Source organism: Pseudopipra pipra, unplaced genomic scaffold (assembly GCF_036250125.1).
Source record: "Pseudopipra pipra isolate bDixPip1 unplaced genomic scaffold, bDixPip1.hap1 HAP1_SCAFFOLD_185, whole genome shotgun sequence".
NCBI lineage: Eukaryota > Metazoa > Chordata > Aves > Passeriformes > Pipridae > Pseudopipra > Pseudopipra pipra.
Genome location: NW_026990664.1, coordinates 46,562 through 73,442, shown reverse-complemented (window position 1 = coordinate 73,442; position 26,881 = coordinate 46,562). Strand labels below are relative to the sequence as shown.

The 26,881-nt window shown below is 68.5% G+C and overlaps 3 protein-coding genes across 6 annotated transcripts; 2 read left to right on the top strand and 1 right to left on the bottom strand.

Annotated features, from left to right (window-relative positions):
- Window positions 1-6: 6 nt before the first annotated feature.
- Window positions 7-9,652, top strand: SIPA1 (signal-induced proliferation-associated 1). Of its 3 annotated transcripts, none has more exons than XM_064643455.1 (15): window positions 7-1,543; window positions 1,703-1,824; window positions 2,166-2,351; window positions 2,697-2,871; window positions 3,241-3,344; window positions 3,708-3,865; window positions 4,497-5,346; window positions 5,710-5,981; window positions 6,372-6,653; window positions 6,809-6,878; window positions 7,026-7,113; window positions 7,630-7,728; window positions 8,204-8,273; window positions 8,354-8,426; window positions 8,682-9,652. In XM_064643455.1, exons 1-15 carry the CDS (start codon window positions 838-840, stop codon window positions 8,904-8,906), a joined length of 3,480 nt encoding a protein of 1,159 aa, XP_064499525.1. In that variant the 5' UTR covers window positions 7-837; the 3' UTR covers window positions 8,907-9,652. The 3 variants fall into 3 exon arrangements, 2 of the variants coding, with proteins under 2 accessions (XP_064499525.1, XP_064499524.1); XM_064643454.1 differs by having other exon boundaries at window positions 6,990-7,113; XR_010427252.1 differs by lacking the exon at window positions 7,026-7,113 and having other exon boundaries at window positions 8,682-8,737.
- Window positions 9,653-9,902: 250 nt separating this feature from the next.
- On the top strand, window positions 9,903-15,901 carry LOC135408116 (fermitin family homolog 3-like). The gene is made up of 14 exons (XM_064643459.1): window positions 9,903-10,349; window positions 11,089-11,322; window positions 11,618-11,746; window positions 11,840-11,975; window positions 12,296-12,398; window positions 12,589-12,696; window positions 12,990-13,115; window positions 13,397-13,446; window positions 13,572-13,690; window positions 14,186-14,292; window positions 14,737-14,952; window positions 15,093-15,217; window positions 15,333-15,474; window positions 15,549-15,901. The coding sequence occupies exons 1-14, from the start codon at window positions 9,941-9,943 to the stop codon at window positions 15,720-15,722; spliced, it is 2,178 nt and encodes a 725-aa protein (XP_064499529.1). The 5' UTR covers window positions 9,903-9,940; the 3' UTR covers window positions 15,723-15,901.
- Window positions 15,902-16,298: 397 nt separating this feature from the next.
- On the bottom strand, window positions 16,299-25,403 carry STIP1 (stress induced phosphoprotein 1). 2 transcript variants are annotated; one of them, XM_064643457.1, is made up of 15 exons: window positions 25,297-25,403; window positions 23,915-24,950; window positions 20,811-21,020; window positions 20,477-20,618; window positions 20,037-20,178; window positions 19,373-19,535; window positions 18,679-18,805; window positions 18,495-18,597; window positions 18,296-18,416; window positions 18,125-18,221; window positions 17,911-18,035; window positions 17,731-17,767; window positions 17,443-17,546; window positions 16,852-17,024; window positions 16,299-16,515 (listed from the first exon to the last, which is right to left on the bottom strand). In XM_064643457.1, the coding sequence occupies exons 2-15, from the start codon at window positions 24,932-24,934 to the stop codon at window positions 16,443-16,445; spliced, it is 2,637 nt and encodes an 878-aa protein (XP_064499527.1). In that variant the 5' UTR covers window positions 24,935-24,950; window positions 25,297-25,403; the 3' UTR covers window positions 16,299-16,442. The 2 variants fall into 2 exon arrangements, with proteins under 2 accessions (XP_064499527.1, XP_064499528.1); XM_064643458.1 differs by lacking the exons at window positions 23,915-24,950; window positions 25,297-25,403 and adding an exon at window positions 21,781-21,886.
- Window positions 25,404-26,881: the final 1,478 nt, after the last annotated feature.

Here is a 26,881-nt window from a genome sequence, read left to right as displayed (position 1 = left end):
GGCCGTCGGCGGCTGACACTTCCTGTAAGGCAGGAAACCGCCGGCGGCGGCACGTCCGGGCCCCCCCCTCGAACTCCCCCAGCTCCACAACTTCCCACCGAGCCCCCCCAGACCCCACGGAGCCGAGGGGGGCACAGAGGGCCAGGCAAAGGAAGGACCCGGGTGTCCGCGGGGGTCCAAGGGGACCCCCACCCTCAGCCCTGTTCCGGGGTCCCTGCAGCGGAGTGGGCGAGGCGGGGAGGGCAAAGGGGGCCTGTGGGCTGACTGGGGATGGAGGGACAGACACGGAGGAACAGAGGGACACGGGGATGGGGCGGGGAGGGCTGAGGAGCGCCCCGAGCCCCCACTGACTCCCTGTCCCTCCCCAGGTGCCGCCGTCCCTCCCCGCCCCAGAGAGCGCCGCGGCCGGAGCCCCCCCGACCCCCCCGGGTTGCCCCCATTAACCGCGACCCGGGAAGGGGCGCGTGGGAAAAGGGGCGGGGCCTCCGCACGCGGGAATTCCCGGGCACCCAATCGGGGCATGGACTCCGTTCCCACGCTTCCATTGACTAATCCCTGGGTGCGAGTCTCCGCTACAACTGGGGGGGGGCTGGGGGGGCTGGGTGGCTGGAGAGGTGCCAGAGACCCCCAGGAGGGTCCTAAGGAGTCCCTGAGAGTCCCTTGGGGTTCCTGAGGGTTACGGGGGTGTTCCCTAGGGGGGATCAGGGGTATCCCGGGGGGTCTCAGGGGGGTCCTAGCTAGTCCCTAGGGGCCTCAGGGGGGAATAGAGGGGTCCCAAGGAGTCTCAGAGGGGTCCTAAGGAGTCTCGGGGCGATCCCTGGGGGTCCAGGGGGGGCCATGCAGTCCGACGACCTCTTCCTCCGCAAGATGCGGGGCCCCTCGGCCCGGCCGCCCCCACCCCCCGCTCCCCCCAGCGCGGCCGGGGGGGCCCCCTTGTCCCCCACGTCCCCGGGGGGGGCCGCCCCCCTGCAGCGCAGCAGCAGCGAGGCGGCCCTTGCGGGGTCCCCGGAGGAGAAGGGGTCTCCGGGGATAGTGTTCCCTCGGGCCCGCACCCAGAGCCACGAGGAGGCGGCCGGGGGGGGCAGCCCCACGTCCCCCCGCTTCCGCGACCCTCTGCTGCTCTTGGGACTTGCGGCCGGCGGGGGGGACCCCGATTTCTTCCCCCACCCCCCCTGGAGCCCCCTCCTCGCTCACTACGACGTGCAGAGCATCCTCTTCGACCCGGCCGAGCCCCCCACGGCCGACCCGGGCCCCACCTCGGGGGCTTCCGCCGCCCACCTGGAGCCCGAGGAGCCCCCCGGGCCCCACGGGGCTTCTCCCGACCCCGAGGCCCTGGTGCTGAGCTGTCCCCGCTTCTGCTGCGAGACGGGGGGAGAGCAGGAGCCAGGGCTGGGCCCCCCCCGCGGCCCCCCCGGGCCCGGGCAGCTGCCGAATGCAGCGGTCGCGGTGCTGGAGGAGCCCCCGGCGGGGGCGCGACCCCCCCACCCCATCGAGCACAGCGACGACGGCGCCGAGTACTATCGCAAGTACTTCTATGGGAAAGGTGAGGGGGGCAGGGGATGGGGGGGGGGGGGGCTGTGGTGGTCCCGTCCCTCCCCCATGCCCCCTGACCCCCCAGAGCACCAGAACCTGCTGGCAGGGACAGCTGGAGGGGGGCTGGGAAGGGCCATACGGCCTCCCGACCCCCCTGGCCCGCTCCCAGAGCACCAGAACCTGCTGGGTGAGGACCCCCGGCTGGGGCCCGTGGCCGTGTCCCTTCGGCGGGAGGAGAAGGAGGGACCTCGGGCCCAGGTGCTGCACAGGATCATCCTGCGCACCTGCCAGGTGACGGAGGGTGCTGGGAGGCATCCAGGGGGGAGGAGGGAGCTGGGGGGGCCAGGAGAATCAGGGGGCCCGGAGGTCCCAGAAGGGCTGGGTGGGTACAAGGAGGTGAGGGGGTTCAGAAGTTCTAGGGGGGGTTCAGGGGATTGGAGGGGGTGGGGTTCGGGAGGATGGATGAAGTTGGGGGGGGAACCGGGGGGTCCCAGAGGCCCTATGGGGTGATCCCCATGGGCTTCAGGGGGACATCAGGGGCTGGGGGGTTTCAGGGGTGCCCATGAGGGCCAAGGGCTGTGCGGGGGTTCCATGAAGGTGCCCCCACCCTGACCCTTCCTGTATCCCCCCAGCCACGGACGCTGCGGGGGTCGGTTCTGGAGGAGGCGCTGCCCCCCGGCTCTCGCCCCTCTGGGGCGCGGGGGGTCCCCCCCCGGAAGCTGCTGGAGCTGGTGCTGCCTGGGCTGGTGGTGGGGGGGCTGCGCCTCGCCCCCTCCCCCGCCGTGCAGGAGACCCTCCTCAAGCTGGACGAGCAGGGGGTGAGGGGGAGCTTGCAAGAGGAGGGGCTTGTGTGAGGGGGCTTTGTGGGGGGGCTTGTGGGGGGGCTTAGGGGGGGCTTGCACAAGGGTTGCATTGCACCGGACCTGGGGCTCACACGGGGGCAGGGCTTGTCCAAGGGTGGGCGTTGCTCAAGGATGGGGCGGGCACAGGGTGGGGTTCGCAAGGGTTCGAGCCTTGCACGAGGACCTGGTCTGCACGAGGATGGGGTTTGCACCAGTGCAGGCCCTCGTGGGAGGCCAGTGAGCGTGTTCAGGGGTCTGTGCGTGTTCCCTGCACGCTCCCTGCGAACTCCCTGTGCCCCACTCGCGTCCCCCGTCCCCCAGGTGAGCCGGCAGCGCAAGGTGGGGGTGCTGTACTGCCAGCGGGGGCAGGGCTCCGAGGAGGAGATGTACAACAACGAGGAGCCCGGCCCTGCCTTCGAGCAGTTCCTGGCGCTGCTGGGCACCCGCGTGAGGCTGCGCGGCTTCGCGGGGTACCGGGCACAGCTGGACACCCGCAGTGAGACCCGGGGCACGGGGACACGTGGGAGGACAGGGTGGCATACGGGGACACAGAGGGACACGGGGGGACATCGGGGGGCGAGGGAGACGTGGGGGTGAGGGGGACGTGGCACACGGGGATGGGGACATGGCTACTGAGAGGATAGAGGGACGTGGGGACCCAGGGGATGGGGGGAACATGAGGACGTAGGGGAAGGGACACGGGGACCTGGTGGGGACAGGGAGGATGGGACACAGGGGACGCAAGGGGATGAGGGGACATGGAGATGGGGACGAGGGGGTGTGGATACAGGGAGACCTGGGGACATGGGGCCTTGAGGGGCCAGGGGTCTCTGGCAGAGCGGGGGCTTAGTCTGTGCCCCCTCAGCTGACTCCACGGGGACCCACTCGCTGTACACGACGTACCACGGCTACGAGGTGATGTTCCACGTGAGCACCATGCTGCCCTTCACTCCCCGCAACCCCCAGCAGGTACAGGGGGCTGTGGGGGGGTCATGGCAGGGGGCATGGCAGGGGTCATGGGGGTCCGTAGGGTCTGGGGTTGCCCCCATGCTGCCCTTCACCCCTTGCCACTCCAAGCAGGTATGGAGGGGGGTGGGTCACAGGGGTGCCTGGGGTCATGGGGCTGGGGGTCCATTAAGTCACAGCAGGTCCAGGAGTCCAAGGGCATGGGAGGATTCCAAGGGGGTTTGGGAATTTCTAAGGCAGCTGGGGGGGTCTGAAGGTCCCAGAGGTTTTTGGGGGATGCTGAGTGTTCCCAGCAGTCTGTAGGGGCTCCCTATCTCTGCCCCCCCTGGACACTTTTGGGACTCTGACTCCCCCTTTCCCCACCAGCTGCTGCGGAAGCGCCACATCGGGAACGACATCGTGACAATCGTGTTCCAGGAGCCGGGGGCACGGCCCTTCTCCCCCCGTGCCCTGCGCAGCCACTTCCAGCACATCTTCATCGTGGTGCGGGTGCACGAGCCGTGCACCCCCCACACCACCTACAGGTGGGGCCAGGGGGCCCCACGGCTCTCGGGCTTGGGGGGCTCATACAGGGAGTTTTGGGGGTCCTAAAGAGGGTCTGGAGGTCTCCAAGGGTCTCAGACAGGCACTGGAGGTTTTGTACAGGGGGTCTGGGGATCCCCAAGGGCTCCTAAAGGGTGTGGGGCTCATACAGGGGTGTCTGGGGGTCCCCAATGGCTCATGCAGGGCTGGGGAGCCTCTCATGGACTCTGGGGGGGGTCCCTCCTGGGCTTTGGGGGTGATGCATGGTTCTTGAGGGGCTCGCATGGGCCCTGGGGGACTCACAAGGGGTCTGGGGGTTTATGCGAGGGCTGGAGGGGGCCAGCACGGGCCCTGTACTGCTTACAGGGGCTCTTGGGGTCTCTCCCGGGGTCTCTGAGGGTGTCACAGTGCTCTTGGGATTCCTGGGAGTCTCCCCCAATCCGTGGGGCTCTCTCCTGGTTCTTGAGGGTCTGTCCTGCGCCCTGGGGGTCTGGCAGAGTTCCCTAGGAGAGTCTCTCCTGGGCTCCGTGGGTCTCTCACGGGCTCTGGGAGTCTCTCCTGGTTCTTGGGAGTCTCACACGCGTTCTGGGGTCCCTAACCGCCCTCCCGCCCCCTCTGGGGGTCTCTCCGCAGTGTGGCGGTGGTGCGGCCGGAGGAGACCCCCCCGTTCGGGCCGGCGCTGGCGGCAGGGCAGCGTTTCCTGGGGGGCGCAGGGCTGCGCCCGTTCCTGCTGGCCAAGGCCATCAACGGGGAGAACGCGGCGGCGCGGGGGGGCCGCCTGGGGGCCATGGCCGCGCGCACCCGCCGCCAGTACCTGCAGGAGCTGCTGCGCGCCCACGGCGGGGGGGCCCCGCTGCCCGCGCCCCCCCGGGGGCTGCCCGCGCTCGGGGGACGCCGCCGGGGGGGCGCGGGGCGCGCGGGGGGCGCGGCGGTGGCGGGGGCGCTGGTGTGGGGGGCGCGCGCGCAGGGGGGGCCCGGGGGGGCCGAGGTGCCGTGTCTGCTGGGGGTAGCGGCGGAGAGGGTGGTGGTGGTCGCCGCGCCACCCGGGGCGGTCACCGACCGGTCCGGGGGGCTCGCCCTCAACCCGGGGAATCCCCCCCGTGACCAAGGGACGGTCGACCCCCACTCAAGGGCGATCGCCCCTCAGCCGGGGAAGTTTCCCCCAAACCCAGGGGTGCTCCCCCCACACCCAGGGGAGCCCCCCACCCACTCAGGAACGGTCACCCCCCACCTAGGGACGGTTGCCCCACAGCAAGGGGAACCCCCACGTAACGCAGGGATGGCCGCGCCCCCCCCAGGGGACGCTGCCCCCCACCCGGGGACAGTCGCCCTCCCCCCCGGGGTGCTGTTCAGCTGCGCCTGCCGGGACGTGCTGGGCTGGGGGTTCGCCGAGGGGCGCCTTGAGATCTTCTATGGGGCGGGCGAGTGGCTGGGGCTGCGGCTGCCCCACGGCGCTGCCCCACAGGTGGTGGCCAGGCTCCAGGTGAGCGGGGCAGGGGGCAATGGGGGGGCAGGAATGGGGCAGGGATGGCGGGGCAAACTGGGGGGGAAAAAAGGGGGCAGTGGGGAGGGCAATGGGTCAGGCTCGGGGGGCAATGGGGGTGCGGTAGGGCAGGGATGGGGGACTGTGGGGGTGTGCTGTGGGGCTCAGACAGGGCGGTTGTCCATAGGGTGCCCCACGGGGTCAGTGTTGGGGTTCCCATGGGCTGATACTGGGTCACCCCCCGGGGGTCCCTGAACCCCTCCCACTCGATGCCCCCCCGCAGGTGGTGATGCGGGGGTGCGAGGCGCGGGGGGCTCTGTCGGGGTCCCCGTGCCCTCCCTGACCCGGCGTGTCCCCCCGCAGGCGGTAACGCGGGGGTGCGAGGCGCGGGAGCTGGCGCTGCCGCGGGGGGCCGGGGGCCGCCGGGGGTTCCGCGTGGACCCCTCGGGGGTCGTGACGGCCGTGACGCGGTTCTCCTTCGCCGAGACTGCGGGGCTGCGGCCCGGGACGCGGCTGCTGCGCGTGGGACACCGTCCCCTTCCCCGCGGGGACCCCCGGCTGCTGCGGGCGCTGCTGCGGCGCCCCTCGGGCCCCCTGACGCTGCTGCCCCCCGACCGCGACGGGCGGCCCCGGCGGTGCGTGCAGGGCGGGGGGCTGGGGCGGGGTCCTGCGGGGAATGGGTGGGGTGGGAAACGGGGGGGATTGGGGTTGGAAGGGTAATGGGGGGGGCAGTGGGGGGAAATGGGAGGCATTTGGGGGAATAGAGGATGTGGGGGCAGCGAGGAGGATTGGGGATGGGGGGGCATGGGAGGAGTTGGGGGGCTTTTGGGGACAAAGGGGGGATTGGGGGTGAGAGAGAAATGGGGGAGCAGTGGGGGGCGGAATGGGGGGAATTGGATGGCACGAGGGATCTTGGGGGGACATGGGGAGGGCAGGGACATGGGGGTCAAGTGGAACTGGGACCTGGACACCTCGGTGTGTCCTCACTCTCCCCCCACCATGTCCCCCTCACCTTTGCCCCCCAGGAGTTTCTCGGAGCTCTACGCCCGCTCGCTGGAGCAGGGCCGGGGCACAGGGGGGGACCCTGGGATCGGGGACCTTGGAGGGGATATCGGGGACACCAGCAGCGACTCAGGGGGAGACAGCGACAGGGGGGATCATGGGGTGGGCCCAGGGGGGCTGCACCCCGACACTCTACAGCTCCTGCGCTCGCTGGCACTGGACGAGGAGAGCACCCCCTTTCCCCCTGGGGGTGGCCCCCCCAGCCCGGGGACCCTCAGGAGCCCGACCGGATGCCCCCCCAGCCCGTGAGTTACACTGGACATGGGAAACCCCCCAAATCTTCTGGGATCCCCCAGTACCCTTGGAATGCATCTCCCAAGCCCCTGGGCCCCCCCCAAATCCCCAGGAATCCCATGCCCTCCCATGAACCCCTCTAACCCTCACTCCTATGGCCCCCCAGGCCCCCCCTGGCTGACCCCACGCCTGACCTGTTGCTGCCGCACCACAGCCCCCCCCAGTCCGGTGACCCGGTGAGTCCCTTTGTCCCCCTGAGTTCCGCCCTGTCCCCCCAGGCTCCTATGAGGCTGCTGACCCTACCATGTCCCCTGTCCCCCCCGTGTGTCCCTGTGTGTCTCCCCCAGTCTCTCTGTGCCCCTGCTGACCCCCCCTGTCCTCAGGGTCCCTCTCTGGATGCTGGTGGTCCTGCGGCCCCCCCCGAGCCCAGCCCCCCCCCGGGCCCCTCGCTGCAGCACTCCCTGGGCAGGCGTGAGTGGCCCGGAGCCCCTGTGTTCCCCGTGTCCCTCCCCTGTTCCACCTCATGTCCCCTTCTGTGTCTCCCCTCCATTCCCCATCCTATGTCTCCTGGGGGTGTCCCTGTCCCACCATGGGGGAGTGTCCCCCATCCCATATCCCATGTCCCACATCCTACGGGGGTGACCCCTGCCCCCTGGGGGCCCCCCATCTCCTTGAGGTGTCCCCAGCCCAGGTCCCCTTCACCTGGGGGTGTCCCCATCCCCTGGGGTGTCTCCCCTCATCGTCGGGGTGTCCCCTGTCCATATAGGTGTCCCCTGAGGGTATGCCCTATCCCGTGGAGGGGGGTCCCCTGGGGGTCGTCCCCCCACCACTTGGGTGTCCCTGTCCCCTGGGTGTCCCCATCCCATGGGGGATGTCCCTGTCCTCTGCCCCCTGTGCTAGGGGAGTGTCCTGTGGGGTTGTCCCACATCCCCCGGAGGGGTCCCCTCCAGTTCCCTGGGTGTCCCCCACTGTTGCCTCCCCCACCAGTGCTGTCGGGGTCTGGGGAGCCCCAGGAGGAGGAGTGGGAGCTCATCGCCCGCCTGGCCACGGCCTGCAGTGGGGTCCTGGAGGCCATCGCCCGGGGGGGTGAGGGGGCCTGGGGGCCTTTGGGGGGGGTTGGGAGGGCTGAGGGGATCCTGGAGGTCATTGCCTGGGAGGGGAGAGGGGGGTTTTGGGAGGCTGAGGGGTCCTGGAAGCTGTTTCTTGGGGGTTGAGGGGTGTTTTGGATGGGAGGCAGATCTGGGAGAGCTTGGGGGTGGGGGGCTGAGAGGGTGAGGGGGTCTAGGGGTACCAGGGGGGAGGCTTGGGGGGTCTGGGGGCCTTGTGAAGATGGAGGGGATGGGGAGGTTGAGGACGTTCTGTGGGGATGGGGGGTCAAGGGGGTGAGGGGATCCTGGGGGACTGTGGGGAGCTGAGGGAGTTGGGGGACTGGGGTTTGTGGGAATGGGAAGGATCAGGAAAGGGGGGATCTCAGTGGCTGTGGGAATGGGGAGGGTCAGGAAGGGGGAGGTCTCGGGGCTCCCCATGTAGGGGTCTTACATTTCCCCACTTCTCTCGCCAGGGCATCAGCTCCGAGAGCCCCCCAACATCGGGGTCCAGCAGAGCCTGAGCCCAGTGGTCCCTGAGGATGAGTATGAAGGGGGAGGCTGGGAGGAGTAGGGGGCTGGAGGGGGTCCCCTCAGGGTCCAACACCCCCTCGTGCCCTCCCCAGGTCCCGGAGCCTCTCAGAGAAGGTGGCGCAACTGGAGGCGGCGCTGAAGCGGCTGCAGGAGGGTCTGCAGGAGGTGGGGGGCACTGGGGGGCACACTGGGAGGCCACTGGGAGGCACTGGTGGGGCTGGATGGGAACTGGGGTGCACTGGGGGGCACCAGAGGGACACTGCTGAAGGGACTGGGGGGCAGTTGGGAACACTGGAGGAGAAATGGGGAGTACTGGGAGTCACTGGGGGGACACTGGGAGAGAACTGGGGGAACGCTGAGGCGGTTGATCTATGGGTCTGTGTGGGGCAGGGGGCTGACCCGTGGCTCTGTGTGGGGCAGGGCCACGAAGTGCAGCAGCGGCTCCAGGCTGAGCTCCGGGGGCTCCGTCGCAGCACCCGGCGGCTGCAGCAGGGCCAGGAGGACGCGAACGCGCGGCTCAGCCGGGTCACGCGGCTGCTGCACCCCCCCGGGGACCCCCCGAGTCCCCTGACACCCCCCAACAGCCCCCGGGGGGGACCCCCTGACCTCTCCGGGGATCCCCTGACATCCCCCAACACCCCTTGAGACCCCCCGGGGAGACCCTCTGACATCTGTGGGACTCCACAGGACTCCGGGACTGCGGCAGCCCCCTGGCATGGGGGCACCTGCACATGGCATGGTCAGGTGGGCAGAGTCACCTCGGGCACACTCACCTGGGCACTCACCCTGAACACGCTGCACACACGTTGGGCACACTCACCCTGGGCCCACTCGCTGTGGGCACACTCACTGTGGGCACACTCTCACCCTGGGCACGCTCACCTGTGCGCACTGACTGCAGTCACATGCCATGAACACGCCGTGCACACTCGTGTCCTGTGCACACCATCCCCGTGCCACACACGCTCACAGCCGCGCACACCGATCCTGCGGCCCCTGCCCGCTCACACCTCGCTCACACGCCTGGCACAAGCCAATGGCGCCCGCTGCAGGCCGATGGTGTCCATCCCACACACGCTCACCCCCCTTGCACACCCCCCCTTTGCACACTCACCCTGTGCACACCCACCCTGTGCACACTCACAGCCCCCCATCTGCCCCCACTAACTGTGAAACTGAAGCTGTGACTCCCTCCCATGTCCCCCCAATGTGACACTGGACCCTACACGTGTCCCTCCATGTCCCCTCCATGTGACACTGGACTCCCCTGCCCCATCCCCCTGGGACACTCCCCTGGCCTCATCTCCCCTCAAGGGGACACTGGAAACTGCCCCAAAGGGGATGTGCTGGGGCCACACTGATCCCCCCAACAATAAAATCCTTTGGCCTCAGCAGCCCCAGCCCGTGATTGGGGGGTTGAGGGGGAGAGGGGGCAGCATCCCTAGTTCTACCAGCTCTGTCCCCTTCCCAGGGATCCTGTGGACTGACCCCGGGAAGCACCAGACCCCCATCCCATGAGAACAGCATGTGCTGGGAGTGCAATGAGGGTGACTTGAGGGGGGCTCCCGGGTCCTGTCCCAGCTGGTGGGATAGTAGAGGGATGGGGTGTGGGGGCTAGGACAGGGACATCCCCAGATGAGAGACCCCAATGTCCTCGCCCTGTGGCCCTGGTGGGTGTCATGGCAGGGGGGGACAGCCCAACGTCTGGACCCTGTGGCTCCTCCCTGCCACGACTTCCTCTGCGGTGGGTGGCAGTGGTGTGGGGTGAACCCGGGTGTCCAGGGTGCCGTGGAGAAGGAAGTGGGATGGGACGTGGGGCGGGACGTGGGGCAGGAACATTCTGGACACCATTGGGAAGGGACGGAGTGATGGCAGGGCTGAAGACGGCGAGTGGGGAGGACATTGACGGCTCCTTCGAGCTGCAGCTGGAGGTGGAGGAGGGAGGTGCCATGGGGCAGGGAGATGCCACAGGGCAGGGAGATGCTGTGGGGCAGCCCAGCCCCCCAGCAGCTCTCCGCATCCTTGCCCTCCGTGTCACCGGGGACCTGCACATTGGTGGCCTCATGCGCCTCATCGTGGAGACCATCGGTGAGTGACCTGTAGCCCTGACCTCTGGCCAGACCCACAGCTGGGATCCACAGCCCTGACCCCTAGTTGTGCCCCACAGTGGCAGGAGGCTGGACCCTGGTGTCCAGGCCCCCCAGCTCCAGGCCCCATAGGAAAGGGTTGTAGGGGCATCCAGCCCCCCCGAAGTGCCGTGTGGTTAAGAGAGGATGTTGGGGGAGGATCCAGCCTGGGGATACTGAGCCCTTATCGAGGGGTCCCAGCGTCCCCCTACTTCCCAGTTCCCCTCCCCAGGTCCTCCCCAGCCAGGGCGATAAGGGACCCATGGGCTATAAATAGCTCCAAGGGTGGCTCCCCCCCGGGACCCGTGGCCTCCTGAGCCCCCCCGATGTGCTTTGGGGGTACAGTGGGACCCCTATAGACCTCACAGCACCCCACAACTCTCCCATAACCCCTACTTAGTAACCCCTAACCCACACCAGTTCCTCACAGCCTCCTATAGCATCCCCATAGCCCCCCATAGCTCCCCACAGCCTGTGACAGCCCCCATTAGAGCCCTACATACCCCCCATTGCCCTATTACAGGCCCCCTGTAGCCCCTCCGATGTGGTTTGGGGGTACAGCAGGACCTCCCACAGCCCCCTTTAGCACCCTCTAACCCTCCTGCAGTCCCTCACGGCCATCCCCCTGCCAGGGCACCCCGCCGCCCCCTCCCAGCCCTGTCATACCCCCCCCCAGCCTCCCCTGACGCCCTTTCCTCCAGGGGAGGCCCGGGACTGGTCGGACCACGCGCTGTGGTGGGTGCAGCGGCGGCGGTGGCTGCTGCCCCCCGGGCCCCCCCTGGACGCGCTGGGTGTCGGGGGGGGCTCCCGGCTCCGCTTCGTCCCCCGGCACCGCCCGCTGCGGCTGCGGCTCCCGGGCGGGCGCGTCCTGCGGCTGCACCTCGACTTCGCCAGGACCCCCGGGCGGGGGGTGGCACGGGCCTGCGGTCTGCTCGGTGTGTCCAGGGGCTCCGGGAGCGCTGGGGAGGGGCTGGGGGGAAATGGGGGGGGTCGTTGGAGGGGTTTGAAGGGTGATTAGGGTGTCTGGGGGGGCTTTTGGGGGTCTGGGAGGGCCAGAGTGGTCTGGGCAACGATGGAGTGGAGTTGGGGGGGATGAAGGGGTCTGGAGGGTCCCGGGGGAATCTCAGGGGGGAACTGAGGCGTGCCGAGAGGTCTCGGGGAGTCCCGGAGGGCACTGGGGGGGCCCGGGAAGGTGCCGGGGGTCCCACTGTGCGCGGGGGGGGGTCGCAGGGATCCGAAACCCCGAGGAACTTTCGCTGCTGCGTCCGGAGGAAGAGCGGGGAGGGGAGGTGCGGAAGGGCCGCGCCCCCGCCCAGGCCCCCCCCGACCTGGACCTGACGCACCTGCGGCCAAGGGCAGGTGAGCGGAGGGGGGGAGCGGTGGGAGGCCGGGGGGGGCCGGATCCCCCCGCGTCCTTCGCACCCTCCCCGACCTCCTGTCCCCCCCCCCCAGATGAGGCCCCTCCCCCTGCGCTGCCCCCCGAGCAGCTCCGGGTTCTGGTGACCCCCCGGGGGGGGAGGGACCCCCCGACCTCCCCCCGGACCAGGCGCGGGAACCTCCTCCTGCGGCGCGCGCGGCTGCACGCGCGGTGAGGGGCGGGGCCGCGGGGGTGGGGCCTGGTGGGCGGGGCTTGAATGGGGCGGGATTCGGTGGTTGGGGAGGGGTTAGACGTGTGGGCGGGGCTTACAGGCGGGGGCGGGGCGGGATTGGGGTTGTTGGGTGGGGCGGGGGGCGAGGCTTAGGGTGGGTGAGGGGCGGGACACGACTTGGTGGGGTGGGGTTTGCTCGGGTGTGGTTGGGCGGGGTTTGTGGGCGGGGATGAGGGTTATGGGCGGTGCTCGGGCGGGGTTTGTGGGCGGGATCGAGCGCACAGGACCCCCCCCAACCACGCCCCCCCTTTCCCCGCAGGTGGCTGGACGCCTCGAGGTCCCTGATGGAACAGGACGTGGTGGACGACGAGGAGCTGCTGCTGCGCTTCAAGTACCCCTGTGCCATGGGGCTGGACCCCCAGGTACCCTCAAATCCCCCCTGGTGACCCCTAAAGCCCCCCAGGGACCCCCAACCCTCCCATGTCACTTCCCAAGCACCCCTCAGGAGGGGGTTAGGGAGTCCCTGTGGGTCCCTGCTGGGGTTTTGGGGGTCCCTGGGGGTTAAAGCCCCCCTGGGTGCCCCCCCATGCCCCAACACTGTGCTGCCCCCAGGAGGGCGGGCTGCGCATTGCGCTGCTGCAGGAGCAGGCACGCGGGGCCCTCCTGGCCGAGGAGATCGACTGTACCGAGGAGGAGATGCTGCTCTTTGCTGCCCTCCAGGTACCCCAGAACATCCCTGGACAATCTGGCACCCCACCGAACCCATCCCCTGATCCTCTGTGACCCTCCTCAAAACCCCTGTACCCCAAAACCCACCCCAGATTCCCTGGGAGCCCCTGGGACCCCCAAGAACCCTCCAGACTCACCCAAACCTTCCTGGACATCCCTGAGCCCCAAACACCTCTGGACCCCTCAGTCTCCCCTTGACCCCTCTGAGACCCCCCTTAATTCTCCTGACCCCTCTGTGACCCCTCCAATTATCCTGACCCCCCACGACCCCCTCCAACCCCCAGTACCAGATAGATGGGGCAGAGGGGGGTGATGGGGACCCCAAGGGCCCCCTCGAGCCTCAGGACCTGGACACAGCCCTGGACAAACTGGAGCTGAGCCTGGAGGGGCAAAGGACCACCATCCTGCCAGTGAGACTGGGGGCACTGGGGGGCACTGGGAGGTACTGGGGGGTGTTTGGGGAGGACCCAGGGGCACTGGGAGGGGTTTGGGGGGACTGGGGAACACTGGGATGGATATGGAAGGCCCTGAGGAGCACTGGGTGGTACTGAGGGCCTCCTCTGGCCACACTGGGAGGACTGGGGGGCACTGCTGGGGGGGAGGGGTAAGAACTGGTGGGGGCTGCGGTGGGGGGCACTGGGGGAGGCACTGGGAGTCACTGGGGATTACTGAGGTCTGGGGGAGTCCCCAGGAGGAGCTTGGAGCTGCCCCTGAGCTGGTGGAGGAGCTGGAGATCTACAGGTACCCCCACAACCCCCAAACCCCTCGCCTCATCCCAAAATTGGGGTTCCCCCAGGCCCTCCTCCTGGCCATTCTGGGGGTCCCTCTTGACCCCCCCCAACCCCCAAAACTCGGGGTATCCCCAGGTCCTCCCGCTGGCCGTTCTGGGGTTCCCGACCTGCCCGGGCCGTGCTCTCGGGGTCATCACTGTCACTCTGGAGCCTCCCGAGATCGGGGGGGCCCCCACAGCAGCTCAACCTCCGCGGTGAGACCTCAAACCCCCCCCCGGGCCCCCAGACTCCCTCTGGCACTCACAGATTACCCTGGGACCTTCCCACAAGAACCCCCCCCCAGACCCCCAAATCCCCTGGGACCTCCCCCTTCCCCCCATATGGGCCTCCTAAGACTCCCCTGGGACCACTGGGGCCACCCCCCAGGACTCCCAGGTTCCCCCCAGACCCTCCTGAGACAAGGCTAACTCCCCTCCTTGGTTCCCCCAGGGGCCTGAAATACCCCCTCAAGAACCCCCCATCTCCCTCTGGGACCCCACCAGGGCTCACAGATTCTGCCCCAGACACCCCTGGGACACCCCCAGCTCCCTCCTGAGTTGCCAACATTCCCTTTGGAAACACCCCCATCTCCTCCCAGGACCCCTCTGGGCCTCCCTTAGAGTCCCAAAGCCTCCCCAAACCCCTCTAGGATGCCCTGAACTCCCCTCCTGGACTGCACCCAGGCCTGCCTGACCCCCCCATCCCCCCAGGCTGCGAGGTGACCCCTGACATGGATTTGGGGGCGCAGAAGTTTTACATCAAACTGCGGGTGCCGACACCGGAGGGGATGAGCGAGACCCTCCTGCGCTGCCGTGATGTGGGTGGGAGGGCAGGATGGGGGTGGTGGGGGGCACTGAGGGCTCTGGGAGCCCACAGGGACTATGGGAGGGCCCCACTGGGAAACGGGAGGAACGGGACGTGGGAGTTCAGGGAGTCCTGGAGCGTTTGAGGGCAGTTGGGGGGGGTCTCATGGTGATTTGAGGGTCCTTGGGGGCTCGGGGGGGGGAGGGTTAGAGGAGTCCTGGGGTTTTGGGGGGGGGGTGTCTCAGAGGGGCTCTTGGGGGGATATGAGGTCTCAGGGGGGTTTTTTTGCATTCTCGGGGGTTTTGATGGGTCCCAAGGGGGTTTGGGGGTCCTGGAGGGCTCAAGGGGTCCCGGGAGAGTTCTGGGGGGTTTGAGGGAGTTCAAGGGGTCCTGGGGGAGTTCTGCAGGGGTCTTTGAGGAGTCTCAGAGAGCTGGTGTGATACTCCCACCCCCCCAGGCCCCCCAGCATGCCCGTTGGGTCGCCGGGTGCCGCTTGGCCTCGCGTGGGGGGTCCCTGTCGGCCACATCGCTCGGGGCGGAGGCTCAGGGGGTCCTGGGGGTCCACCCAGGGAGGGAAGACCCCACTGTGCCTCCCTGGGCCCTCTCACGCCCACCCCCAGATCCACAGCAGCTGTTGCCCCCCCGCTTCCACCGCAAGTCCAAGGCCAAGCAGGTACTCGGCCCTCCCATCCTTGTACACCGGCTGCTGTTCCCCCAGTCTCTGGGGTGCCCCCAGTCCCTGGGGCGCCCCCAGTCCCTGGGGCGCCCCCAGTCCCCCCCCACTCTCCCCTCCCTCACAATGGCCCCCCGCAGCTCACCCCCCGGCTGCTGGAGGTTCTGCACCGTGTGGGGACACTGACCCCAGGCCAGGCCCGGCTGCGCTTCGTGGAGGCCTGGAGGGCCCTGCCAGGGTTCGGGCTGGGGCACTTCGTGGTGAGGTACTGGGGGCACTGGGAGGGAGGGCTGCCACACTTTGAGGTGCTGTACACTGGGAGCACTGGGGAGGTCTCCGGAGTTCCAGGGGTCCCATGTGTTTTGGGGGGGGTCTCACAGGTTCCAGGGTGCCAGGCGTGATGAGATTTTGGCTGTGGGCCCCTCAGAGCTGCTCCGGATCGATCCTGGCTCTGGCGCCGTCACCCGCAGCTGGAGGCACAGTGACCTGCGCCAGTGGGACATCAACTGGGACAGCCAGCAGGTACTGAGGACTGGAGGGGAGCGGGAAGCACTGGAAGTGGACTGGCTTTCACCCCCATCCCCTTTTTCCCCCAGGTGCGGCTGTGGCTGACTGGGGACGTGACGCTGGGGCTGCGGGTGCTCTCGGCAGCCCCCCGGGTGCTGCACCAGTTCCTGGGGGGGTATCTGGTACTAGGGGGGCAGCGGCCAGGGCAGCCCCCAGACCCTGATGTGCTGAGGCGCCTGATAGAAGGGGGGGATGACCCCTGACGCCCCCAAGCCCCATGCAAGAGTGGCCTCATGCAAATGCCCCCATCCCATTGATGGCACCAGCCTCAACTCCCCCAATCCCTGTTCCTCCCACAGCACTTGTGCACCCTCCCTCCCTTCCTCCTGCTGTGCAAGGCACTTGTGCAAGGCTTGTGCAACACTGGTGTGATGGAGCTGAACGTGCTTACTGTGCTCAGCAGAATGGTGGTGGCTGTTGGGCCTCGCAGGCAAGGGGGTCACAGCCCGTCCTCGTGGCAGGGGCTCTCACTGTCCTTGTGCAAAAGGTTTGGATGCCCAAGTTCTCATGGAAGAGGGTCACAAACCATCCTCGTGTGACAAGGCCACAACTCTGTCCTCATATGAGGGGTCTGGACCCCCACAATCCTCAGGGGCTCTCATCTCACTGTCCTTGTGCAATGGGATCCCACTGCCCCTCCTGGACTCCCTGTACCCCCAAATCACCCCAGGGCACCAACTCTCCTCCTGGGCTCCCCCCCCCCGGTTTCCCCACTCATTTCCCACCCTCCAGGAGACCCCCAGCCCCCTCCCCTCCTCCCCAGCCCCCCAAGGCTGGGCCACTGCTCCGCTCTTTATTTGGGGTCACAGCACCCCAGAACCAACACAGGATGGAGGGAGGGAGGGGCAGCACCCCCTGCCTCCCCTGGGGGGTCGAGGTGTACCCGGGGGGGGTCCCAGAGGGGTCCCCGGGATTTGGGGGGGTCACCGGATGGCAATGAGCCCCACATCCATTAGCTTCTGGATCTTCTGGGCGATGAGAGGGTTCTTGAGGTGCCTGGGGGGAAACCGGGGAATCAGCATGGGCACAGGGGGGACCCAAGGATGGGCGGGGATGCCTGGGACCCCCCTTGGAACACCTCTCCACATCTTGGGGACACCCACTGACACACCTGGGGACGTGCTAGGCAACCCTGGGCAACCTCATGGAGACTCAGTGAGCTGTGAGAGATGGGCAATGACACCCCATCAGACCTTGGGGACCTCCAGGACGACCTCAGAGAGAGTTGGGGACCCCCCCCCCAGCTGCAGAGGGCTTGGTGTGGCTCCTTCAAGGCTCAGTGAACACCATAGGGTGGCTGCTAACATCCCAGAAAATTCCCCCGGGACTCACTCGCTGAGGGCCTGGGGGTCCTTCTGCATCTGCTCGAGGATGAGGCGCATGGCCGGGTCCCCCATGATCTGCTGCACCTCGGGGTCGGCGAGCGCCCGGCGCCGCAGCTCCTCGGGGGGCTCCGAGCGCTGCTGCTGCGCCCGCAGGCACCGCCGCTGCCCCTCTGCCGCCTCCTGGGGGACACACGGGGCATCGCGGCGGGTCACGGGGTGTGGGAACCCCAGGCAGCGCTGCCGCCGCCTCCTGGGGGGCAGGGTGGGGGGCACAGAGATCAGGGGGGTTGGTTCACAGGGGATGCTCTAACCCCAGGCAGTGCCACTGCCCCTCCACTGCCTCCTGAGGGTGACAGGGATCACAGAGGGGCACACGCGGGGGGTCACAGGAGTCAGGGGCGGTCACAGGGGGTGCTGCACCCCCGGGTAGTGCCACTGCCACTGTGCTGCCTCCTGGGGATTACAGGGGGCTGGGGGGCCATGGGAGTCACAAATTGCTGTATTCTCAGGTCCTGCAGTGCCACTGGGGGGCCCGGGTAAGCAGGGGCTCAGGGGTGGTCACAGAGGTCAGCAGGGGCTCAGGGGGTTGCGGGCTCACCTTGCAAGTGGGGTCGAGGTCCAGGGCACGCTGATAAACCTCCATGGCCTTGGTGTAGTCGCGCATGGCCTCGAGCGCCGCCGCCTTCCGCGTGTAGCCCTTGACTGGGTGGGGGCGATGCACACAGGTACAGGTGAGAGGGGAAAATGTGGGTACAGGTGAGGGATGGACACAGACACAGGTGAAGGAAGGAGAAAGGAGTACAGGTACAGGTAGAGATGGCTGAAGGCAAAGCAGTGAAAGGGCAGGGCCTAGCCCCTCCAGGGCCCCCCCACATTCCCCACTCACTGAAGGTGGGCTCCAGGCGAATGCACTCCTCACAGTCCTGTGGGAAAAAGCAGATTCAGAGGCATCTCAAAAGCCCCAAACTGACCCCTATACCCTCAGACCAGCACCAGGACCCCTCCTACCCCCCCAAGCCAGCCTCCAGCCCCTCAATTCAGCCCCCCTGCACCCCCAGCCCTGTACCTTGAGGGCGAGGGGGAACTCGAGCAGTTTGGTGTAGCAGGCGGCACGGTTGCTGTAGAGCCGGGCCTCATTCGGGTTGCGTCGGATTGCCTCGCTGTAGTGCCGCATGGCCTGGGGGTAATCCCCTAAAATGGGACACCCCCCCGCCTGCTGTCAGGGGATGCCCCCCAGATGCAGGGCAGGGCCCCCCCAGCCCACCACAGCGCCCCCCCACCTCGCTGGAAGCACTCGTTGCCCTTGTTCTTTTCCTCCAGCGCCAGGTCGGGGTCAATGTAGGCCAAGCGCTCCTGCTCCTTCAGGATCTTCTCAGCCTGTGGCAGCAATGAGGGGGTTCGGGGGGGCCCCAGGAGGGCTGCCCTCCCTCCCTCCACACCCCCCACGTCACCTGCTGACACTTCTTGAGCACATCGGGCGTGCGGTGCTCAGCCAGGGACTTGTTGTAGAAGTGGATGGCGTCCTTGTACCGCTCCTCGCGCAGGTAGGAATTCCCGATCCGTGCATATGCCCTGGGGGAAATGGGGGCTCAGGGGGCGATTTGAGGGGAACCAGAGAGGATACCCCTGGTTCCAAACCTCCCAACTCACTTGGCGATCTGCCGGTAATCCTCCCGGTTCTCCCGTCCCAGCTCGATGGCGCGTTCACACAGTGCCCGGCACCGCTCGTAGTCACCCGTCTCAAAGTACACGGCTGTGTTTGAGGGCAAGTTTGGGGGTTCAGGGGGGTTTTGGGGTTTGGGAGGTGCTCAGGGGGGATTGAGGGGTCACGCACCCGCCTGGTTGGTGACGTAGGTCATATTGGTGGGGTCTAGCTGTTCGGCTCGGGTGTAGTGTTCCAGCGCTGCTGGGAACTCCTTCCGCTTGTAGGCGGCATTGCCCAGCTCCTTCTCCCGCTGTGCCTGATGGAGGGGGGGTCACCCTAAAACTGGCTGGGACCCCCCAAACCCTAAAAGCTGCTGCCCAGACCCCCAAAACCTGGCCAGCTCCTGCTCCCGCTGAGCCTGGGGGGGGTGTGGCCCCAAAACTGGCTGTGACCCCCTCCCGAACCCCAAAACCCGCTCACCGTCACCCAGCTTCTTCTCCTGCTGTCCCTGATGGGGTAGATCATGTCAAAACTGGCTTGGACCCCTCCAAAGGTTGGCCAGCCCCTCTATCATCCCGCTGCTTCCCCTGCTGCACCTTCTACAGGGAGATCACCCCAAAACTAGCAGGAAGCCCTCATCCCCAAACTTGGTTGAGACCCTCCCTGAATCCCAACTCCTCCCCCAGCACCACAAAACCTGCTCCTAAATCCCCTAACCCCAGCACCCACAAACCTGCCTTACAGCCCCCCTGAACTCTCCTCAGCTGCCCCGAACCTGCCCACCCGCCTTGTCTATCATGCTGCTCTTTAGGTGTGCAGGGGGGTTGTGTGTCCTCAAAACACCTCCCTCCCCTCCTTACGGGTTTTGGGAACACCCCCTCACCTCCTGCTTGTTCTGGGGGAGCTCCTGGGGTGGTGGGGGCTGGGCAGGGGGCGGGGGGGGTGGGGGTGGAGGGGAGGGGGCCTCCTCTTCCTCCTCGGCCGCGCTCAGCTCCACCCCCAGCAGCACACTCAGCGTCGTCATCACCCGGGGGTCCTGCAGCTTCCTGGCGGGAGGGGCAGGCGTGCGTGGGGAAGTGCCCCAAAATCCACATCCCGATATCCACCGGGGGGGCTGCATCCCGAAATCCGCACCCCGACATCCCCCAAGGGGGCTGCACCCCAAAATCTGCACCCTGGCCCCCACCCTGAGGGTCCTGCACCTTCTGGGGGGGCAGGGGAACATTGAAGGGGGCGTCCAGAAATCCACACCCCGACACACCGTGGGGGGGCAGCACCCCAAAACCTGCACCCTGACCCCCACCCAGGGGCCCTGCTGCTTCCCTGAGCTCCCCAAAATCAGCTAACACCCCCCAATCTCCCAAATTCAGCCCTACATGCCCTCCCAGTCTACCCCAAAGCCACCCCAAACCCCTTCCTAGCTCCACCCCAGTCCTCCAGAGCCCCCTCCCAGCCCACCCTGGCCCCGCAAGGCCCATTCCCAGCCCACCCAGGCCCCCCGAGGCCCATTCCCAGCCCCCCAGGGCCCCCTGAGGCCCAGCACTGACGCCCCGAGCTGCCCCGGGTCGCTGCGCAGCGTCTCCAGCAGTCGCCGGTACTCGGGGTCCCCCAGCAGCGCCCGCGTCCGGGGGTCCCCCTCAAGTCGTGCCAGCAGGTCAGGAGCACTGAAGGGGTTCAGCAGTTTCCGCTCTGAAATTACGTCAAGGACCTTTGCAGGGACTCCAAATAACCTTCCTAGGACCCCCAGTCCCATTCTGAGAACCCCAAAAACTCCCCACATCCCCTCCCAGGGACCCCAAACCCCTCAGAGCCACCCAAAGCCTCTCACAGGGACCCCCAAACCTGCTCTGGGATCCGCAAGCAGCCTCCCCAGCCACTCCTCCGCTCCCTGCAACCCCTCCAGCCCCGTGTCAGCCCACCCCTTCCCAGGCCCAAACCCCCCAACCCCTCTCAGGCCACCCTCAGAGCCCCGCTGAGCCCCCCGTACCTGCCAGCCGTGTCTCCACCCCGCGCAGGCCCTGCAGCAGCTGCTCATTCCCGGGGTCCCGTGCCAGCCCCTCCTCATATGTGGCCTTGGCCTCCTCCAGGCGCTGCAGGAACTCCAGTGCTGCTGCCTTCCGTGAGTACCCCTGGAAAGGGGAGCAAAGAGGGACCCCGGGGTCAGACCCCCCAGGGGAACCCTGACCCCTGCCACAGTGGAGACCCTTATGCCCCACCATCAACGACTACCCTTGGGGGACAGGCAGGGGTGACCCCTATGGTCAGACCGCCTGGGGCCCCCCAGGGTCAGAGCTCCCAGGGTCCCCCCAGCACCCCCCCACCTTGGCCCAGTCGGGGCGCAGCTCCAGCGTGCGGCAGGCGTCGGCCAGGGCACGGGTGTAGTCCCCGAGCCGCGCGTAGGCGGCCGAGCGGTTGCTGAACAGGACGTGGTTGTTGGGGTCCCGCGCGATGGCGGCCGAGTAGTGCCCCACGGCTGCCCCCACGTCCCCCGCCGCCAGCGCCCGGTTTCCCCGCTCCTTCAGCTCCTGAGCCTGCGGGACACGGAGGGAAGGCACGAACCGCGGGGAACGGGAGAGTGCGAGGAAGAGGAGAAGGGAGACGAGGAAGGAGAAGGGAAGGGCGTAAGGAAGAATATGAAAGAGACGAGGGGGAAGAAAAGGAGGGCAGAGGGGCAGGCAAGAGAAAAGCAAAGTGAGCAGCAAGGTGCGAGAAAGACAAGGAGGATGAAGGGGTGAGAGAGAAGAGGCACGAGGAGGAAGAAAAGCGAGAGAAGCAAGAAGGGACGAGGAAGAAGAGGGGCATGAGGAAGGTGGAAAGATGAAGGAAAGTAAAGGACAGATGGAGAGGGAGGAAGAGAAACAGAAGAACGTGAAGATAGAGCCGGGGCCCCGGGCCCCCAAACAACGGGACACCACCCTCCAGCCCCTCCCCGCCTCCTCAAGGACCCCGAAACCCCCCGGAAACTCCCTTTGCCCTCAGCTCCCCCTAGGCCCCGCTCGCCACCCTCCCGGGACACCTCAAGGACCCCCAGACAGCGTGAAACCGCTCCGAGCCCCTGAAGGCTCCCCGATCCCTCTCGGAGCGCCCCGACCCCGGTCGGGGCCTTTAATCCCCTCAGGGACCCCCAGGGCCCTCCGGCCCTCCCCAGGGTCCCCCGGCTCTCCTCAGGCCCCCTCCCCAGGATCCCCCAGACCCAGACCCAACCCTGGGACCCCCTGGCACGCCCCGCAGGTTCCTCCGCCTGCCTCTGGGACTCCCAGGACCCTCCAGACCCTCTCGTCCCCCCCAAACCTCCTCCATGGCCGCAACTCCTCTCGCGCCGCTCCCGCGCCGCCCTCTGGAAGCTGCTAGAAACCCTCGGCCCCACCCCTCGCGCCCCATTGGCCGTCGGTCGCGCCCGCCCGCCCCCGCGCGCGCTCCAATTGGCCGCCGCCCGTGCTTCCGCCTTCCCATTGACCACCGGGAGAAATGGTGCCCGCCCCCCTCCGGACCCGCCCCCGCCGGAAGCCTTCAGCGGGTCCCGCCCCCTCCCGCTCCCATTGGCCGCGGCGCCCAGCGCCGAATGCCCATTGGCCGCGCCCCGCGCTCCCTTCTGGAATTTTCCACTCTCCATTGGCTGCGAGTGACGCCTATCAGGGGGGAGGGTGTGGGTGGGTGGAGGCGGGAGTGCTCCCCCTGGCGGCGCGGAGGTCTGGCTGCCTAACGTGTCTCCTGGGGGGAGCGAGGGGCGGGGTTTGCACGGGGGCGGGGCTTGCACACGATTCCCACCCCCCCACCCCCCCGGAAGCCGAGGGGAGTCATGTGGGTGGAGGTAGGTGGTCCCTGGTGGTGGGAAGGGGGGTGTTGAGTGACACACGTGTGACCCTGACAGGACCCAGGCATGATCCCCCTCCCCTGACACAACCCCCCCAGCCCTCATGCAAGGCCTCATACCACCCCCCAAACTCCCCATTGCTCGTCCTACCCCAGGGTATCCCTGTGTCACCGCCACCTCATTACTCTCAGTAACCCCATATGACCATCCCCCAACCGTGCCCCTTCCTGCAAGACCCCTTGTGTGAACGCCCCCGGGTGACAGCTCCCCACCCCATCCCGCGGGAAAGAGGCACTGGCAGGAAAAGGAGCCGCTGGGTTTATTTGGGGGTCAGGGTTCCCCTCGGCCCTTTTGGGTCGATTTTTCCTGATTTTGGTCCTTTTTCCCCAAATCCAACAGCAGGGGCAGGGGGAGGGGTGAAGGCACCTCGCGGGGGGAAGGGAGGGGGCACAGACCCGGGGGGGGGGCAGCAGGGGACCACCCTGACCCCGAGTCCCGTCTGCCTTCACCCCCCAGGCTCTGTCCAGGCCTGGGGTCCTCCTGGAGGTCCTGGAGGGATCGAGGCTGTCAGGTCCGTCCCTCTCCCCAATCCTGTTCCTGCACCAAATCTGCCGTTTTTCCCCCAAAAAAGCCGCGGTGCCGAAAAAACACCTTAAAAAAGCCAAAATGCCCCAAAAGGGAAGCGGGGGAGGTGCAGGGCGACCCCTCTCCTCAACTCCCCGGCGGGTCCCCCCAAATGTCCTCAGAGCAGGGGCAAGCGGCCACAGCCCCAGAGGGGTCCCCAACACGTGGGGTTTCCCAGGAAGAGGAACCCCCCCATCAGGACCCCCCATCCCCTTCCCCACCGCCATGGGGCACCTGCCCCCCCCGGTACCCCCGAGCGCTGGGGAGGGGCAGCGGGGGCGGCGGAGGGGGGTACACGGTGCGTATTCCGCCCTCGTCGGGGGGCCGCAGGGGCCGCAGCGGCAGCCGCCCCGCTCTGCTGATTTTAGGGGGTGGGGGGGGGGCCCCTCCTCGCCCCCCCCGCCTCCTCCTCCTCCTCCACCACCCTCCCAGCACCCCCAGGATCACCCCGGCAGCCGCCGCTGCCGACGCCCCCAGAGCCGTGGCCGGGGGGAGCGCGGTGGGGGTGTCCCCGGCGGGTGCACCGGGAGAACCGGGAGGGGAGTCCCCGGCCCCGGCGCGGGCCTGTGTGCAGAGTGGGGGGGCGGCGGGGGGCTCGAGGGCCGCGAGGCACACGCGGTACGGGGCACGGGGCTGCAGCGCCCGCACCACATACTCTCCCCGCTCCCCCCGCACCAGTGTCTCAGTTACGGCCCCCCCTCCGGGCCGCAGCCAGCTCAGCCGCAGGGACGCGCCGGGGGGGGCCGGTGGCCACCGCACCCGCAGGGCCCCCCCCGGCGCCGCCTGCACCCACAGCCCTGGCGTGGCCGCAGCCCCCGGCGAGGCGGCCACGGCGCCATTTGAAGCCGCTGGGGACACGGCTGCGATGCCGGGGGAAGCCCCCCCGGCCCCTGCGGCGGGGCTGTCGCAGGCGTCCATCTCCCCCTGCAGCTCGCCCACCGGCAGCCCCCGCAGCCGCGCGGGTGCCTGGCACAGCAGCCCGCGCACCTCGAGGCGTGGCGGCGCACGCCGGCGCAGCCAGTCCCGCAGCCAGGCCAGGTTGCAGCCACAGAACCAGGGGTTGTTGCGCAGCCCCAGGTGGCTCAGGCTGCCCAGGTCATCAAAGAGCCCCCGTGGCAGCGTCGTCAGGTTGTTGTCCGACAGGTCCAGTCGCTCCAGTGCCCTCATCCGTGCCAGTGCACCGGCTGGCACGTGGCTGATGGCGTTGGCGGCCAGCGAGAGCCGGCGCAGCCGCGCACGGGGCAAGTTGGCCGGCGGGGCCGCGAGTGCATTGCGGCCCAGCGAGAGCTCGCTCAGGTTGCCCAGGCGGCTGAAGGTGTCGTCGGCCATGCGCTGGTTGGCCAGCAGGTTCCCGTCCAGCACCAGGCGCCGCAGCGCCGGCAGCCCCTCGAAGGCGCGCAGCGGGATGGTGTGGATGCGGTTGTCGTCCAGGCGCAGCTCCTCCAGCGCCGGCGGCAGCCCGGCCGGCACGCTGCTCAGGTGGTTGCGTGAGAGGAAGAGGAGACGCAGGCGGCGGTTCTCAGCGAAGGCGTCCTCCTCGATGCCGGCTGCCGACACCGAGTTGTCATCCAGGTGTAGGCGCTCAAGCAGCGGTGCCCGCGCCAGCGCCCGCCGGCACAGCCCGCGCACGTTGTTCTCCTGCAGATGCAGCTCCCGCAGTGCCGGCGGCAGGTGTGCCGGCAGCTGCTCCAGCGCGTTGGCGTACAGGTAGAGCACGCGCAGGGCCGGCAGCCGGCCCAGCCGCGCTGGGATCCCCGCGTCACCGATCCGGTTGTTCTGCAGGAATAGGGTGGTGGCGCCGGGCGGGAGCCCCTCAGGCACGGCCGTCAGCCCCCGGTCGTTGCAGTAGACGCGGCCACCGGCGCAGCGGCACACGGCGGGACAGGCCGCAACAGCCGCGATGGCGACGAGGACGACAGCGGTGACAGCAGTCAGGCGCCGGGGCGGCCCCCCCCGCGGCGCCCAGGGCGGGGGAGGGAGGTGGAGGAGGGGGGAAGGGGGGGCCATGGGTGAGGGGGTGGTCCTGTGGGTTGGGGGGAGGTGTCAGGACAGTGGGATGGGGATGCACCCTGGAGGACCTGGGTGCTGTGACCCAGCCCCACGCTGATCCCATATATAGGGCAGGTGCCCCTGCCTCAGCACTCTTTTATCACAGGGGACCCACAATGCCCACCCTGACCCCATAGAAAGGGCAGGGACACCCCTCTCTCCCATTATTGGGCACCTCCTCAACATTATAGTTTGCAGACCCCTTCAAGCCCATCCCCTTTAGGAGATTCCCCTGACCCCATATCCAGAGTAGGGACCCCCCAGGCCCCCACCGTCATAGGGGGACCCAGGCATCCAGGTGTGGTGGGGTAGGGCCCTACCTGGGTCCACCTCAGTCCTCGTGCAACGGTTGTCCCCGTGCGATGGGTCCTCATGCGAGGTCAAGGCTACGGGTGCCAGTTCTCCATGGGCCCCCCCCCCCCGCCGGGGGGGCCGCTTTCGATGGGGAGGGAGTGTGAGCCAGGGGGTCCTCATGTGACAGCCCCCCTCGTGCAAAACCTGCCAGGACCCAGGTGTCTGGGCCCCCCCGGGTGCCAATTACCAGCGTTGCTAATGAACCCCCCCCCTCATTAGCAGCATCTCGTTAGGGGACCCCCCGGGACCCTTGTGCCCCAGGGTCCACCTTGCGTCAGCCCCGGCCTCGCACAAGGAGTCACGTGACCTGCCCCGCAGGAGGGGACCCAGGTGATGCCCCCCCATGAACACCCCTGTAAGCCCCAGATACCCTGGTCCTCCCTGGGGTCTGAGGGGGATCAGGGGGGTCCTGGGGGCCCTATGGAGGTGGGGGGTCGCTCTCCTGAATGCCGGAGTCCTGCGCCCCGGGCTGGAGCATCCCTGGATACCGGGGGTGGGATGGGGGGTTTTGGGGGTCTGAGGGTGCTGGTGGAAGGCGCGGGGTCTCGTGGGGGGGGGGTCAGGCCCGCGGATGCCTAGGTTCCTCTCCCACCCCCGCCCTGGATGGTCTCTTCCCTCGGCTGGGGCATCCCCGGCCACCGGGAGGGTTTTGGGGGGCTCCAGGGGAGCTGATGGGATTTGGGGAGGTTGGGGGGGTTCTCATGACGGCGGGGGGTCATGCCTGGGTGTCCTCCCCTCTCCCGGACGCCTGGGCCCCTCCCCCTGGCTGGAGCATCCCTGGGAAGTCGGGGTGGGGGAGGGGGAATCGCGGTTTTGGGGGCTGGGGTGTTCGGAAGGGTTTTGGAGGGGGTGTCTCTGCGGGGGAGTGTCGCTCCGGGGGTCCAAGGGCGGAGACGGGCCCCACTCCGGCCGACCGGTCCTTCCCCTGGGCTGGAGCATCCGCGGGTACCGAGGCGGGTGGGGGGTCGGGGGGTGGTCGGGGGCGTTGGTTTCAGGGGGGTCCCGAGGGTGCGGTGGGGGTCAGGGAGCCCTTACCGGGTCGGTACCGGCGCGCGCGGGCCCGGCGGCGGCGGCGGCGGCTGCGGGCGTGGGAAGGCGGCGGCTGCGGGGGGGCCTGGGGGGGCCGGGCCGGACCCGCCCCCCCGGTGAGGGGGGACCCGGCGGGGCCTGAGGGAGGCCGGGCCGGGCCCACCCCCCGGTGCGGAGGGACCCGGGGCTGCGGGTGCGTGTGAACGTGGGCCGGGGGTAGAATTCGGGAGGCGGTGCGTTGGCCCATCCCCGCCTCGGTTCCTGGGAAGGAGGTGTGCGGGGGGGGGGTGTGGGGGCATTCACACCGGGACCCTCCTTCCTCACATCGTTCCCCGCTGGTGCCTTCGGTAAAGGGGGAGGGGCGAATTTGGAGGCCCCTGGGGGGAGAGGGGTGTTTCTATGGTGCTTTACAGCTGGGAGGTGGAGGGTCCTGCCACCAGGGCGGGCCAAACCTAGGACATCCCCTGCCCCCGCTGCCCATGCTAAAACCTTTATTAGGTCACACCGTTCGCCCTCAGCCCC

What these genes read in the sequence shown, in the direction of transcription:
- SIPA1 (XM_064643454.1), top strand. Translation starts at nt 838, where the DNA reads ATGCAGTCCGACGACCTCTTCCTCCGCAAGATGCGGGGCCCCTCGGCC. An exon ending in TCAAGCTGGACGAGCAGGGG is followed by an intron (nt 2,352 to 2,696) that starts GTGAGGGGGAGC and finishes CCCGTCCCCCAG; the next exon opens with GTGAGCCGGCAGCGCAAGGT. An exon ending in TGCAGGAGGGTCTGCAGGAG is followed by an intron (nt 8,427 to 8,681) that starts GTGGGGGGCACT and finishes TGTGTGGGGCAG; the next exon opens with GGCCACGAAGTGCAGCAGCG.
- STIP1 (XM_064643457.1), bottom strand. Translation starts at nt 24,934, where the DNA reads ATGGCCCCCCCTTCCCCCCTCCTCCACCTCCCTCCCCCGCCCTGGGCG. An exon ending in TCCCCCAGAACAAGCAGGAG is followed by an intron (nt 18,806 to 19,372) that starts GTGAGGGGGTGT and finishes CCCCTCCATCAG; the next exon opens with GCACAGCGGGAGAAGGAGCT. An exon ending in TGCTCAAGAAGTGTCAGCAG is followed by an intron (nt 18,222 to 18,295) that starts GTGACGTGGGGG and finishes TTGCTGCCACAG; the next exon opens with GCTGAGAAGATCCTGAAGGA.
- LOC135408116 (XM_064643459.1), top strand. Translation starts at nt 9,941, where the DNA reads ATGGCAGGGGGGGACAGCCCAACGTCTGGACCCTGTGGCTCCTCCCTG. An exon ending in TGCTCTTTGCTGCCCTCCAG is followed by an intron (nt 12,697 to 12,989) that starts GTACCCCAGAAC and finishes TCCAACCCCCAG; the next exon opens with TACCAGATAGATGGGGCAGA. An exon ending in GCAAGTCCAAGGCCAAGCAG is followed by an intron (nt 14,953 to 15,092) that starts GTACTCGGCCCT and finishes GGCCCCCCGCAG; the next exon opens with CTCACCCCCCGGCTGCTGGA.